This window comes from Gossypium raimondii, chromosome 10 (assembly GCF_025698545.1).
Source record: "Gossypium raimondii isolate GPD5lz chromosome 10, ASM2569854v1, whole genome shotgun sequence".
Classification (NCBI taxonomy): Eukaryota; Viridiplantae; Streptophyta; class Magnoliopsida; order Malvales; family Malvaceae; genus Gossypium; species Gossypium raimondii.
Window position 1 is genome coordinate 951,641 of NC_068574.1, and position 15,338 is coordinate 966,978.

At 36.4% G+C, this 15,338-nt stretch overlaps 2 protein-coding genes and 1 pseudogene across 7 annotated transcripts; all 3 read right to left on the reverse strand.

Annotated features, from left to right (window-relative positions):
• Nucleotides 1-598: 598 nt before the first annotated feature.
• LOC128033703 (protein MITOFERRINLIKE 1, chloroplastic-like) lies at nt 599-1,443 on the reverse strand (annotated as a pseudogene).
• A 237-nt stretch (nt 1,444-1,680) lies between these two features.
• LOC105776090 (uncharacterized) lies at nt 1,681-9,192 on the reverse strand. Of its 5 annotated transcripts, none has more exons than XR_001127854.2 (9): nt 6,886-8,934; nt 6,452-6,809; nt 6,218-6,302; nt 6,062-6,118; nt 5,544-5,603; nt 5,244-5,465; nt 3,290-4,792; nt 2,422-3,063; nt 1,681-2,270 (listed from the first exon to the last, which is right to left on the reverse strand). XR_001127854.2 is itself a non-coding variant. In XM_012598564.2 (9 exons), the coding sequence occupies exons 2-9, from the start codon at nt 8,459-8,461 to the stop codon at nt 2,566-2,568; spliced, it is 4,359 nt and encodes a 1,452-aa protein (XP_012454018.1). In that variant the 5' UTR covers nt 8,462-8,531; nt 9,085-9,192; the 3' UTR covers nt 2,316-2,565. The 5 variants fall into 5 exon arrangements, 3 of the variants coding, with proteins under 3 accessions (XP_012454018.1, XP_052478233.1, XP_052478232.1); XR_008189990.1 differs by having other exon boundaries at nt 2,415-3,063; XM_012598564.2 differs by lacking the exon at nt 1,681-2,270 and adding an exon at nt 9,085-9,192 and having other exon boundaries at nt 2,316-3,063; nt 6,886-8,531.
• Nucleotides 9,193-9,853: 661 nt separating this feature from the next.
• LOC105776091 (uncharacterized) lies at nt 9,854-13,105 on the reverse strand. 2 transcript variants are annotated; one of them, XM_012598566.2, is made up of 6 exons: nt 12,720-13,105; nt 11,547-12,335; nt 11,252-11,442; nt 10,919-11,125; nt 10,776-10,836; nt 9,854-10,691 (listed from the first exon to the last, which is right to left on the reverse strand). In XM_012598566.2, exons 1-6 carry the CDS (start codon nt 12,945-12,947, stop codon nt 10,110-10,112), a joined length of 2,058 nt encoding a protein of 685 aa, XP_012454020.1. In that variant the 5' UTR covers nt 12,948-13,105; the 3' UTR covers nt 9,854-10,109. The 2 variants fall into 2 exon arrangements, with proteins under 2 accessions (XP_012454020.1, XP_012454019.1); XM_012598565.2 differs by having other exon boundaries at nt 9,854-10,694; nt 12,720-13,104.
• Between the last annotated feature and the right edge of the window lie 2,233 nt (nt 13,106-15,338).

Genomic DNA, 15,338 nt, shown 5'->3' on the forward strand with positions numbered 1-15,338 from the left:
GAAAGATTCTTAAATTATAACAAGAATATGGTGAAGGATGGGAAGTAAAGTGGGACATCAAATGTAGAGATTATTGAGCAAAAAATATTGAAACTCAATCTAATACTTTGCCATCCAATTGGTCTAGGCATAATCTTGACCAGAACTGACTTAAACTGAGGCAGATGCCATCTAGGCTTAACCAGGAACGTCTAAAAGGAATCTACATTACATAAAGCACCCTGGATGGAGCACTCAGTCATTTTTTAATCCATTCACCAAACCAATAACAAGCCACGCTAATCCATAAAAAAATTATCTAATACACCAGAACAAGAGATGACCACAAAAGTACCATTACTACTTAGAAACTTCAACCTATTATTCATGTGAAATCTTCATATGTTCATGGACTAGCAAAGATATAGGATATTACAAACAGAAAAATGTAAAATTCGGCATACAGTTAAAAACTAGTCTTCGTATGTCAAAACTCAAAATGAGATTATACGTTATTTTGTCAATTTTTAATGGTAGAAATGGAAAGAAATAACTAATTTAATCTTTGAACTAGTGTACAAGACTAATTAGCTCCTTTTTTTAGTAAATGGGACAAAATGCAATCCGACTCCTAATATAAGAGCCTCCATAATACTTTTACCGTGCATCAATCAAACCAAGAAATGTAATGCCAAAAATCAGTTTCTTTGAACTACTCTATATCGCTAACAAAACAAATTTAACAAAAACAGAGATAGAAATTAGAGCATTATCACCAACTAATTGTAACTCAAGCCGGTGCAACACTGATTCTGGACAACTCCTCCTCCTTGTTCTTCAAATACTAGTGCAAAATTGCAAGCCTAGCAGTCTCAAATGCAAATTAACTCAAAGCTGAAAAACAAGCACTATGAACAACTCTACTAGTTAAACCAATCCAACCTTCCTCCTTCAAAATCAGCTTCAGCAAAGCATTAACCCCACTATACATAACAGCAGCAACTTTATTACCACCATGAACTTGAGTCATCAGCCTTGTTTTCTCAACATCAAGAGGAGTTGTCAAAGAAGCTGCAATTGCACCACAACAAACACTTTGAGTTGGTTCCAAATTAGTCTGTTTTGTTTTTCTCAAAACAGCAGCTTTTAAATACTCAAAAGAGGAATAACTAAATACCCCAGCAGGTAAATTCCTTAACTAAGTAGCTGAGTAACCAGCATAATGATCCAAAATCCCATCTTTTACTAAAATTTTCAACAAGGCTTGCCATGATCTTCCTTTAGCACCAGCTTGCATTCTTTGAGTAATTAACTCTTTAGGTACCAGTAACTGATGAAATAATATTTCCCATAGCAACAGGCAACAGCAGTAGGTGGAATAAGTAAAGTTGGATAATACTCTAATTTGGATAAAAATGACTTACCAAATTCACATGTACCAAAATAAACAGCTGTTGAACCTATAATAACATTTACAAAAATATTGGAAGTTAAATTTGTTAAATCGTGACCAAATTTATAGAAAATGTAAATTATGAAAATTAAATTTATTGTTATACCAATCATATTTATGTAAAATTGATAAAAAAAAATATTAATATTGTGATTATTTGTCTTTAGTTGCTTACTTTTAAAATTGACGGGACTTGAAATTGTTTCAATTTTTTTAAAACCAATTTGCTTAATATCGAAGGTGAAAGAGACCGAAAAGATCTTTTTACTATCAAAATGATGTTGAACACCAACCCACGATGTCGTTTACCTATGGTTCACGTCACCATAATAGGGTTTGTACAAGACTCTAACCCTAAACTTTCAAGTTTGTATCAAGATTTTGTATGAACATTTATAATGTACATAATGTACATTTGGTAAAAATTCTTACATTTTAATAACAGGGATTAATCGCCCTTCACACATGTTCTTGGACGTGATCGGGGAATGTATTGTCCAAACCCCCACAAAGACCACGAATCACCAGCAACAATGACCAGGGCAACCTTTTTGACTGGCCTAACATTTGTGAGAGGAACATCAATGTCTTCACTCCGGAGTGGTTCGTTGATGTTGTAAAGAACTTCCATTAGAGAGACTCGGAGAAAGGTCTGTCGTTGATCACAGCTTCTTGAGCTCTCCTGACTTTAGCAGCAGCAGCAACAAGCTTTATGGCTTAGGTAATCTTCAGCGTGTTCTTTACTGAACCGATATGATCTCTAAGGTGTCTGAAAGAGATGGTTTTCAGGACACCCACATTGTTAGATTAGAGGGCAAGACATGGTGACCAATGGATTCTGGAACCGTACAAGAAGATATAATTACTCAAAAACTCTACAAAGTGAAAGAGAATGAGCATTTTCCTTTTGTGTGCCAAACTAATAAATACAAAACAAAATTTTGGGCATTTGATCTTTCAATGCCATTGCAAAATTACTTACAACTTACAGCAAGAGTGAAGGCAGTGGAGATACAAAATCTCTGCTGAGGGCTCTCTTTTCAGCCACGGAAGCAAGCATACAAAAACAAAATCTCGGCCAGGGGAATATAAGCAACTCAATCACCATTACCAGCAATAATCTGTCACTTTAACTAACCACTGTCTTTCGCATCTTTTTTTGAGTTCCCTAAGCTCGTACCAACATTTGTGATTTTATTTGCCCGACATGTACGTTTTCTTGGTTTCCTTGATGTTGGAGCTGATAGAGGACCCAAGCTGAGTTGTTCTGCCATATCTACAGCATGCTCCTGTAGTGCAACTTTTCTTGTGCTTGGTGTTGCCTGCTTCGAAGGTCTGGTGGTACGATGTGAAGCTGAAGTTTTAGTAGGAGTGCATTTGCTGATTGTACTCGCTTCATTCTTAGGTTTTGCACGTGAAGTACGTCCTGATGCAGATGCATCTAAGCTCAACCAGGAACTGCTTTTATCCTTCTTTGGACATGTGGAACCCGTCTTCAAGAAAGAAGGGCTTCTGCTTTCAGGATCACAAACATTGTTCTGTGACTTGTAGCCATGGATGCTTAATTCCCATTGTTGATCATTACAATCTTCATCCATCACAATTTCTCGTGTCACGGAACCTTGGGCATCCTACAGAAAGCAATGAAGTAGGAATTGAGAAACAACATACAGGCAAACTGTTAACAAAATACCAAGGAACAAGGGCTACAGAAAAGAACAAACGACAGAAGAAGGATATTCTTTTTGGGTTTCCGAAAAGTAAAAACATAGATAAGTTATTACACTTAAATACCTACGCAATTATGTTCTTATTTCAGAAACATTTGAATATAACATGAAGAAAGAGGAGAGACACCTTATCTTGCATCTCCGATACTTGTTCACAGCCTGAATCTCCTTCTCCTTCGGAATCAGCCATTTCTTCGCACTCAAACTCCACATGTTCTTCAACATCTTCATCTGAGTCACTTAACTCTTCCTGTTCCATCACAATCTCAGGATGAGACTGGTCACTTCCATCGTCAATGTATCTTCCAATGACTTTGCTTGATATGGTAGATGCACAGCCACCAGAAACAAACTTGTTGCCTGATGAATGGAAAGTGTCCTGTGTTTCTGTTGCATTATGAGAATTTAGTAACCTAACTGATGAGTTTGTAGGATGTGGAGTCACACCCCTACTTAATGCAGCATTTTCTTTCGCAGATGAAGAACTAAGATGGATCTCCAAGTCTAGTTCGTTAGCTTTCTCATTTGGACTAGAAGGCCTAGATCTAGCAGCAAATGGGCTGTAATGGACCACTGGCCTCATTTGAACAGCATTGGAAGGATTAGGTGCAGCAGATTTGCCATCCAAACCAACAGATGGAGATGCAATAGAGCCCGAAGTAATTAGTTCATTATTTGTTTCATCAGTTCTTTGCAAGAGCGGGTGGAAATCAATGCCATAGGATGCTGAAACAGATTCCTTCATTTTCTTAGCTTGCTGTGGATTGTAAAAGAGACTTAGGTTTAGTTGGGGCTGGTTCCCGGAAAACAAACTGAAAGAACTGGATGCACCAGCTCCACAATTCAGTGGATAATATGGCACTTGTCCATCTTCAGGGGCCTGAAACAGCAACGGATGCATCTGAAGATCAGTACGAGTACTTTCTTTTGCAACACTTTTGTCCTTGACAACCCCAGATTCTTCTGAGTTGGAATTTGTGACATTATCTCCCATTGGATTGCTTTTATCACTTTTATTCACCAATGGCTTAGTAAAACCTGAAAATGGAGAAACTGTATTTACTATTCCAGCATCAACAACGCGATTTCCAGTTGCAGAAACCTTGGTGTATGCTCCACATTGATTGAATTTCAGAGCTGATTCTGAGATTACACGAACAGATGGTGGTAGATTTACTGGGGGCAAGTCTGGTGCCAATTTCACTACCCGTAGATTGTTGGATTTACGAGATCGATATGGCCGTAAATATATTTGAGGTTTAGTGGTATTCAATATCATATTAGGAACAGGGTGTTTTGGCTGCAATGCATTAGATGCACAATGAGAAAAGGTGTAAGGCGGCTGAGAATGGTTAAACGCATGTGCAGATCCCTGATTATGGCCACTCAAGGGCCGAGTGACTGCAGACATATATCTACTTGATTGTTCTCTGACATTTGCACCCTCTTCTGTAAGCATATCATTAGGTGGGTTCTTGTCTCCAATGATCGAGCAAGGATGTTCAGATGAAAAGAGCTTGGAAATACCCGGCCTCCAATCAGCTAAAAATCCCTCATGAACATAAGACTCCTCTGCATTATCCATGTCATCATCTCCACTGCAATTCTCTACACCAGTATATTGACAGTCCTACAGTCAAGAGAAGTTCAATAATCATCTTGTAAAAGAACCCTCACGCAAGCATCATCTTATAAAGTAAATAAATGAACTACAAACAAGAACATTACATGAACATATATTGCAAAATGCAGGTGGATTTTTAATTACAATTTTCTGAACATTTTAGAATCTTTGCTTTATGGTCTGAAAGTGTTATCCCAATCTGCAATGTAATACAATTAATTGGATGATTCAAGATCAAGCTTTGCCAAGCAATAAAGAGATAAGCTATTTTGAGCTCAATCGTAATAGACATCAATGCTTTGATACAACTATTTAGAGAACATTTAGATTTTCTAACAGTCTTTCATATATCAGAGTAAACAATCATGCTTCAAAGATCATGCATGGTACACGGAATAACAGGTGAAAATGTGAAGAAATGGGAATACATGTTTCCAACTTCAGTTTAGTAACAAACCTCTTTATCAGATGCATGTTGCCAATTAGTCGAATTGGTAGCTTTACGCTTTCGTCGTTCAGATTCATAGAGTCGCCGCTTCTCTTTTTTGGCTGCATCTTGTTTATATGACTTCTGAGTTCCAAGGGCTATGCGCCACTGCCGGGGAAGCAAGGATGGATCCCTGTGTGGGACTATAAATTTCCAGACAGACATCCAGTCAAGTTTAAATGCTTTGAGCCCCTGCGAATGTTGAAGACATGCTTCAAATTACAAGATTATAATCAAACGAACCAGACATAAGCAGTACACAATCATTACCTCCTGAATACCTTGTATCTCTTCTGCATTCAAAGGAGAGTTTTTCATTCTCCGGACTGCCTGAACAAAGCACCAAAATATTTCTTATATATCCTCCCAAATAAAAGTAAAGAGGTCAGTAATCCAGTAACTATAATGCAAAGTTAACTCCTATGATGTAACTTTTCAAGAAGAAAATTTCAATCAAAAGACCACCTCTTTCAGTGCAATATAACCTAATAATCATATTAGACATTCCAAAATTATAAAGTTCTTTTAGCCATCGAACAAAGCAAGATGCTTTATGGAGCAAAAAAAGGTGACCTGGATTTTTATAAAATATGAAAATTAAAATATTTAGGAACCGTGGTGCTTAGTTTGAATATAAGCAAGCAGATAAAGAAAAAGAAAAAGAAAAAGATGAGAAGTATCATAATTAACTAATAAATTCATTGACAAACTAGAAGATAAAACCTAACTCAAACACATATCGAAAGGCAAATATGCTCATCTTTGATTAGTGTAAGATGGGTTGATACCTTTATGGGATTTTCTGGCGCCTTGGATGAGCATCGATTTTTTTGCCTAACAAAAATCTGAAGGAAGTAAATGCATAAAATGAAATAAGAACTTGAGTGTTTAATAAGCAAGAATACTTAGATATTGTTCCAACTAAAGATGAGGATATAAGTTACCTGGTGCTTAGATTTGCAAGGAAGAAAACGTTGTTGAATTGCTTTCCAATCTGAATTATATTCCATTAAGCCCAATGCCAGTAATCTACATAAAATTTTTTATTATAAGAAAAATGTACCTTCACAAGATTTGTTTCTCATAGTTTAAATAAATGAAACTTCACATGATCATGTATGCTTAACAATGAGTCAAGACAATCAAACAAAAAAAGAACAGGGAAGCATGCAACTCACTCATCCTCTGCATCAGTGAAAAGAACCCGATTTGCAACTGCAACAGGAGGTGGCTTATGGGGAAATAATGCTGGATTGAACAATGGAAAAAATCTCTGTGCTAACTTCGCAATTTCCTTAGGGACTAAGGCAACTGACTGCTTTTTTGTTTTCTCAACAAGTGTAGCAGCCAATGTCTTCTTAGCTGGTGGCTGACAGACTGATGGTGGCCCTAAACAGCCAACTGGTGAAGAACTGCTTCTTGATGCTTCATTATTAGCTTCCATCATAGATGGAGAACAAGGAAGAGGGAACAGGGGTGCCTTTTCATATTGTGTAGTACTACTCTCCAAGTGACGTTGTCGATGCTCCTGGACAGCTGTCAATTAATTGTAAATTGTCAAATCCCAAGGACATGCATAGCAACTAGCAAGCAAAAAAGGAATCAGGCATACCAGAATATACATCATCCATGTATCTTCCAACTAAATTGAATGGAGCAACATCGAGAATGGATAACACTGGGCTGCTTAAAGAAGGCACCCAGAAAGAGTACAACTGCACATCAGAATGTTCACATCTTCTTCCAGGACTGGAAATATTTTGAGCATCAGGCAGCTGTGTATTTGGGGAAAAGCAGACTCCATTAGCATTAGATGTAGATGTTTTAGAGGTGTTCTTTGTGGGGCACAAAAGGGGGACCTCATTTGGCACTGACGAAGAGACATATGGAGGCTTGAAGCAAGAATCAGGATATGGCTTTCTTTTATGAGCTATCGCTTCATCTCGTTTTTGAAGCATCTCGAGAATCAAACCCTGAATTTGAGATGCAATGTGCTGCCGAGAATGGTCAAGCACACAAAGAGAAAATATTTGAATAAGAAGTTGCACATGCTCATGTATCAAGCAATGCAACTGGCCTATTTGATATGGAGTGAACCCATTGATGAAACCATCTACTGCTGCAGAAGCTACACAATTCTTATAAATCTCAGGCATCCAAGTTTTCCCATTAAGAGTAGGTATGGGTGTAATTTGTTCATTAGGCAAGATTGGTAAGAGGGGGCGCAATGGCCTCTTAGTCTGCTCTAAAAGCTTTCTTTCATACTGAGCAGAGGCTTTTTGCCGTCTGTTCTGCCTTGTTTCTGGACGTCGTCCAGCTCTTTGATTTTCCTCTGCCTGTGTCTTTTCCAATGTAGGTTCATCATAATCACTCTCAAGTGCCTCCTCAAGTTCTACTTCAAAATCTGCATCATTGTCCTCATCTTCATCATCAACATTTTCATTTTCCTGAGTTGACTGGTGATCGCCATCTCCACCTTGCAAAACAGCAGCAAGAAATTTCCTATACTCCTCTTCATCGTCAACATTTTGAACATCATCCTCATCATCTGTTTCCTGAAGAAAGGCCTCAAGTTCATCAAGAGTGAAACTGGCAAGTGAATAACGAGCCCTAGTACGCCTGCAGATAGCATCATCTTCATCATCAATCAAATACATTATTATCTTCTGGGAATGTGTAGCATTACTCGAGTCTCCAACCATACTATTCTTTACATTGCTTAACTGACTTTCCTTTTCTCTTTCCAATTGAGAACTAGATCCAGCTTCCCTCTTGTAATTTTTCTGGGGAACGTTATTTTGCAATTCATGGGAGGAAGTACTCCGCATCACAATTTCCTCGTCACAGTGCTCAGAATCTCCAACATCGGAGTTTTGCAACATAGTATTAATCTTTGATGAATTGACATCTGGAGTAACATTAACATTTTCTCTACTATCAACAGTATCACCATCTAAACCCTCAATTTCAGAGCTCAAACTAGAAGAAGCCTCCAGAGAAGGTGTTTCCTTCAAAAAGGGATTGAAATCTACATCTTCTTCCTCATCCTCACCATCCTCCACTTCTTCCTCAGCCTCCTCCTCCACACCATCATCAGGTCTCAAGCAACCAACACTAACAACAGGAGCATTATTTTGATGATCTTGGCCCCCAACTTCACTAGTTTGCACATTCTCACATGAAGACATTTTGAATGACTGATTTAATGGCAACAACCAATCCTTATAATCTCCAATTTCCTCTATAAACAGCAGTTACCTAAAACCGTACATAGGATTAAAAATCAATACTCCATAACAGCATTACCTAAAGTATCCATGCATCTATAAATCAATACGCCTTCGACTACACTTAAAACCAAAAACTGCAATGAACAATTACCCCAAATCTAGAGTTAAAAAGCCACGTCCCATGATCATCATCAACATTAATCTGGAAAAAGATGATTCTATTGTATAGCAATAAACCAATATCAATTTTTTTAATCATCGGTGTCAACTAAAGATTTCAACACTAACTGCAAATATCATTCACTAAATTGGATGATTGTGTGTGGAAAATCAACAAAGTGAAAGCTTTGACCTAATAATTTATTGTTCAAGATCAAATATATATCAATTTTGAATCCTAATTTCACTGCATTGTACATAAATCATGGAAAAAAAACCGGAAGGAACTAGAGAAAATTAATTAGTTTGAGAGATTAAAAACCGCGAAATGTTCTATGGAAACATTTTAAAACATGGAAAATAAGAACAAATAATTAAAATATAATGAAAAAAAAAGGAAAAGAGGAGAATCGTGGTCGTACCGGCGATTTGAGACGGCTTTGCGAAAGGGAATTTGGGTATGTAGGGCGCGAAAGATGGAAACATGTGTAACTCTCTCATCCGAGGAATAGATCCAGTTAACGACGTCGTTTTCTTCACAATTTGTTAATGCTGGCCCCTTTTGCTTTCTCCTTTTTGGTTAATGTACTATTTACCACCTGAGTTTAGTTTAAATATTTAATTTGATATTAAAATTAAATTGCATTATGTGGCTCAATAAATATTTGATATGTGTGCTCTACTAAAATAAATGAGATTTAGTTTAAGAAAAAATAAAAATTTAAATACCAAATTAAATATTAAAATTAAACTCAAATAATTCAAATTAAATGTAATATAAAGACCAAAACAATAATTCAATCTTATTTATATTATAGTGACTAAATCCTAAAATTGAATGTAGTAGAAAACCAAAATGAAAATTAAGATTTACTTAAATATCAACTAAAATTTTCCTAGAACTTCATCATTACTCATTTCCAGTTTGTGCATTTTCTAATTATCCAAATTTAAATTTCCAAATCTATTAAAATTAGATTTCTTATTAGTAAATTATTTAAGTGTTACTATTCAAATTCGGATTAGACATTATTATTCGTTTGATATCTAAATCCACCAAATTTCATATCCGAAGTGCGCTAAAATGTAAAATCAATCTTTTCAAAATCTATCATATATCTAAATCTAAATCTACAAATTTAGTGCGAATTCAAATGTCCAAATCCATTATCTAAAGAAGCAATAAAAATTGAATAATGAATATTAGATGGAGATATCTATCCGCATCCACTCTAAATTTGTAACTGATAGTAACTTTAACATTTAAATCAAAATACTATTCAAATCTGCCGTCCGAATTACCACCTCTACTATACAAGGCTACATATGTGTGTATTTCAGAGAAGTCCCCCAAATTATGATAAATGATTGTTTGATGCAAATTTTGGTAATCTATTCATCAAATGAATGATACAAGAAAATTTGTATATGCATGATACTTGATCCACTATCTGCAGCTAGCTAATGCCTCTTTCGGTTCTTCCGTACTACTCGAACTGCTATTCGAGTTGCTATCAGGTTCCGAGGATGCTGAAACATTCTTCCCATTATTGCCTTCTGTTATCTTTGGAGTAAAACAACTGGATGAAGGGTGATTATAATAAGGCTGTGGATGGACAGAGACATAATTCGCATTCGTCGGAAAGGACCGATAACTGTATGTAGGAGGATAAGGACCGGGAGGGAACACATTTGGTGGAGGCCAAAATACCATAGGCATGAAACTATTCGCAGGTTGCGGTGGAAACAAGTGATACGGGGTTTGGTTATGGTAGGAGATATTGTTACCAAGACTCTTCGTAGTATTGGGTCGAGCCTGGGATGGTGTGGTTTGAAATGTTGCCATTGCGTGAGTTTGAATTGATGTGTAGCCCATTAGACCGAATTGAGCAGGGTGTGTTGAACTCGACGGTGCCGATTGGTGATACGAGGCTTTCGGCAAAGTGAGAGATTTGTTGTTGGAGTTTGTATGCCTTTTTCCTTTGGTTTTTGTTGAGGTTGTCTTCAATGGCTGAGAGCTAGGACTAGCCTGCTGAAAAAGCAAAATAATTAGCATGACTATAAACAAAACATAATACGAGGCTTTCAGGAAATTCGGGAATCACGATCTTACAATGTTGGAAGCTACCGAATGTGAAAGAAACAACTCTTCACCTTCGGCATCCTTGTCGGTCCTACAATACGAAGGTTTCGAATATTAACTGCTAAACCGAGACATCATAATGGTGGCAAAGTGCAACCTAATCCGGTTCTTACCTATAATATTTTTGCAGCAAGTCTAGGTTCCGATATTTCGTTTCTCTTTGAACAATGTCGTCAGGAAAACCGGCCATGAAAAGTAGTGTGATGCCCAAGGCCTTGAAGAAGAAGCTCCCACTACGAATATGGACGAGCATTGCCATTCGGCACATGATAGGTCCGAAAGACTTGAGTTTATTTCTTCCCATTTGTTGCCTGACATATCTGGAAAAAGTTCAGCCCGAAAAATGTTGCTAGATCATTAGGCCGATGAGGTACAAGCTCTATAAAAGTATGGGGGTGTCAATATAAACCCGTTCAAAATGTCAATACTCAGTAGTCGGTACTCACTCATTTTGAGGCAGATTTCTTGTTCTTCCACCATACTTGATGCACAAAAACAGGCACGATGGACAACTAGGATCAGATGGTCGCATAGCCTTCTCTTCCTCGAGTATTTGAACAGGGCATAGTGTTGGATTCTGTCGATTTGGATAGAAAACCTTCCTCTGGATGCCAGGATTTTCGTATAAGACATGCTCCTGTAACAATATATACCAGTGAAAGCAACCATTAAACTATTAGCTCCAATACCAACAAGCAAAGCAAAGACAATCGACAAACATTAGAAAACTAGGCTGCTTACACCCGGGTTACTTGGAGATACATATGGATCCCCCTTCCTTAAAATTCTGAAGTGATTAAAGTCGAGCTCGTACATATCTTCACATCCATGCCTTATGCCGAGGGATGCAAAAACGATGATCTTCCTTATGGTGTGCGACTGTGCGTTTTTCAATAAAAGCACATCCGATTCTAGTATTTTCTTTATTTCTTTCGGACAGAAAGGAACTTTCGGAGGTTTTTTTGATGTCTTCCCAGATAATACCATTTGACAAGGCTCATACTTCAGATTGCTTGGGTTTAAAGGTACTTGTATATCCCGTAATGTATAGTCCTTTTCTTGATTTTCTTTCATTAACTTGCTCGTGTTAGCAAAAGTAAGCTCACTCGTACCACCGGGACAACTTTGGAGACTCAATATAGGCATTCCATGGCCATCACCTTCCTCATGAAGTTCTTCTTCACAAGTACTTATTAGATTCTCTTCATTTTCTTTATCTTTATACCCGATGTTGGAATCATCCTCTTCGTAATATTCATCTTCATCATCACTCTCATCCATATCCTCGTGATATCCCGCGATGTCACCGTCTTTAAGTTTATCAAAACGTGAAAAGTGTGTCTCGTCCATGCTCATCCAATTAACTAACTGGTCTTCCTGGTTTTCATCCACACGAGGCATGTTTGGCGTCCCATTTCTTGACTTGGAAGCCGTTTCACTTTCGATACCATTTCCATCTCCGCTTCTATGACTAGCACTTTCAATTTTCTGTCTTTTGAAGCTTCGTTCCGCGGTATCAAGACAGCTAACCTGTGAAATAACACAAGACACTCATTAAGCAGTCAAAAGTATACCATGTACCATTGGACCATTACCGGAAATTTCAACGGAGAACTCCATTGGACCATTTATCAAAGACCAATAACTTGATTAAGGCAGTAAGATATAAATTAATCCAAAAATATACGACTTAAATGTCACCGAAGCTCTGCTAAATGGATTATTTTATCAAAACTAATGTTCATCCTATTACAAATAGACAATATTAAGAGGCCTTAAACAATGCATAATAGCCAGAGCACATCAAAGGTAAAAGGAAATATGCATTTTTATTTGGAAAAATGAAGCATAGAATTGAGCTCAAAATCAATAGGACAATAAAAAACAAATCAAAATGGATTGGTGAAGCAATACTTGTTCATTTGTTATAAGAGATTCCTTATCCCTTTCTTGTATTTGAGCTTCAAGTGATGATATTCTCTCCATAAGCTCTGCATTTTTCGCTCGTTCTCTTTGCAACTCGGCTGCAATCTCTGCTATGAAATTTACGGTACTGCTCTCACCTTTCATCCCTTTCTCTATTGCACACATTGTTGAAGCATTAACCAAGCTAGCACAAGGTTGAAGTTTCATTTCCACCATTGATCAAAAGTACCTCCCTAGGAAAACCTCAGATAAAAGCTTCAAAACAAAAAAGTAAACATACTGTCCATGAAGTTTAATGCAAGGATCAATAATGAAACGGAAAACCCAGATCACAAAGGAGGTTTTCAAATAATAAAAAAATTAAGATAGTTTAAATCAACATGAAGAAAGACCAACTTTTTTCTATATCAAAAGGAAGAAAACAAGGAATGTTTCACTTAAACACTGAGTCAAAAAGCTTTCAAAGTTGAAAACAATCAACTTGTTTACTTATAAAAACAAAGAAAAAGTTAATGAAAGAACCTATAAGAAGTAAGAAGAAGGCAATGAGCTGATCTTTATAGGAAAAGAGAGAGATTCATAAGAGGTTTTGTAAAAAAGAATTTAAAAGAGAATGGTGAGCAGTGTGGCATACAACCCCACGTGCATCTCTTTCTATATGTCCACTTCCTTTTTTTCCTTTCTCTTTTTTATTTTTCTTTTTAATCTCAAAACTACAAAAGATTATCATTTATGTTTCTATCTTAGAGTCCCTAAGTTTATTAGATTATCATTTCGTTGTTCATTTGACAGCAAGTTTTAGTTTAACAAAGTTGTATTGTCTCGTTATATAGTGGTAAGGCTGTACCCCCATTGTTAAGCATCCAAGGCATTGGATTATATGCATATAGAACAAAAAAAATGATATAGAAATGTAAATTATACAGCTAGAATGAATATATATATATATATATATAAAAGAGTTTACCCACTTCTAAAAGAGGACAAAGATCAAAAGTAGTGGGAGAATGTTAATGGCTACCAACCTGACCCACCACAGTTGGAAATGATCAGATCTCAGAAACTATATATATTTTCCTGGTTTATGTATATCAAGAAATCTAACCATAGATCACTTGTCTTCCATTGTAGGAATTTGATAAGTGGACTGGATTCGCTTTATGTTTATGTGCATATAGCTTGAAGAACATTGTCTTCATATAGGGTAGATCACCTCTCAAAATATAAACAACATTTGAATCCACTTATCTTGCTATGATATTGATTCCAAAATGTATGAAAACTTCATTCATATATATAAGCACACCTTTCAATATAAATTGATTAATATGGTAACTGCATTGAACTGGTGAAGGCTTACTTGAAGGTCATAATATAAAAAAATTTACCCTAATTATGAATACATAAATGAAAAATGACTGACCATGAGTTCATTATATAAGTTTGTGATTACTGTAATAGAAAAAGAAGGAAATTTACTATCTGTCTTGACTAGGGAACCGGGAAGCACTTCATTTTCCTAGGCATAAAGAAAATGTGTGCACACGTGCATGTAATTTGCTTAATGGAGGGGGTTACAAAATATAATATAGAAAAACAAACTCACGTGGAAAGGTTAACTTAAATGGTTGTCTCTAATGCAGTTCCTGTCAGGGGAATATGACGCTTAAACCTTGGATACCATCATTCTAATTTTAAACTAAACCCCACTTTTTTAAACAAACATGAAACCCCATGATTATTTTAGTTCATGATGAAGTAGACCGATCAGCCCTTGTCTGATCTTAATACACAACACAATCTGGAATGCTTCTGCAATGGACAAAGTAGTATTTCTACCAGCAAGGGTTAAGGCCAGATATTGAAAAAGAGGACAAGCCAGCAAGGATAATATAAGAATTGTTAAGATATTCTTCTTAGGGTTGTGTAAAAAAATAAAATGTGCTGCTTAAGAAGAAAGGATTCTATAATAATGATGAATACACCTTTAATTCACTGGCCTTTTTTTATGGTTAAAAATGAGTAAAATATTAACTTTTGTAGCTAAAGAAAATTGCAAGTGGCCCTTGGGTTGTGTAAGATGCAATTTGTTTTGTCTAGTGAAGTGTGTTTCATAAGTTTGCCTCTTACCATATTTTATGATATTCAATCCTTGGATACCTTGTGTTTTATGTTTTTGTTTTCATTAAAGAAATGGGGGCTCTGAGAACTTACAATGCCTGGCAAGTAACTTCAACATATACAAGATTGAACAACAGTTTTCCATCAATGTCTGTCATGTACTCAAACATGAAACTAAAGCAAACAAACAGTTGATGGTAAAAATATCATGAAAGCCCTTATACTATGTGTCAGATTGCATTTTGCCCCCCTCTACTAAAAAAATGGACAAACTAATCCCTATTACATTAGATCAAAGAGCAAATTGGTTCTTTCTATGAAAAATTTCATTCATTTCTATTATTAAAACTCATTTGACTGACAAAATCACCAAACTAGTCTCTGTACATTAGATCAAAGAGCAAATTGGTCCCTTTTATTAAATATTCCACCCATTTATACTATTAAAAACTGGCATGGTTAACAAAAACACCAAATAGTGACATG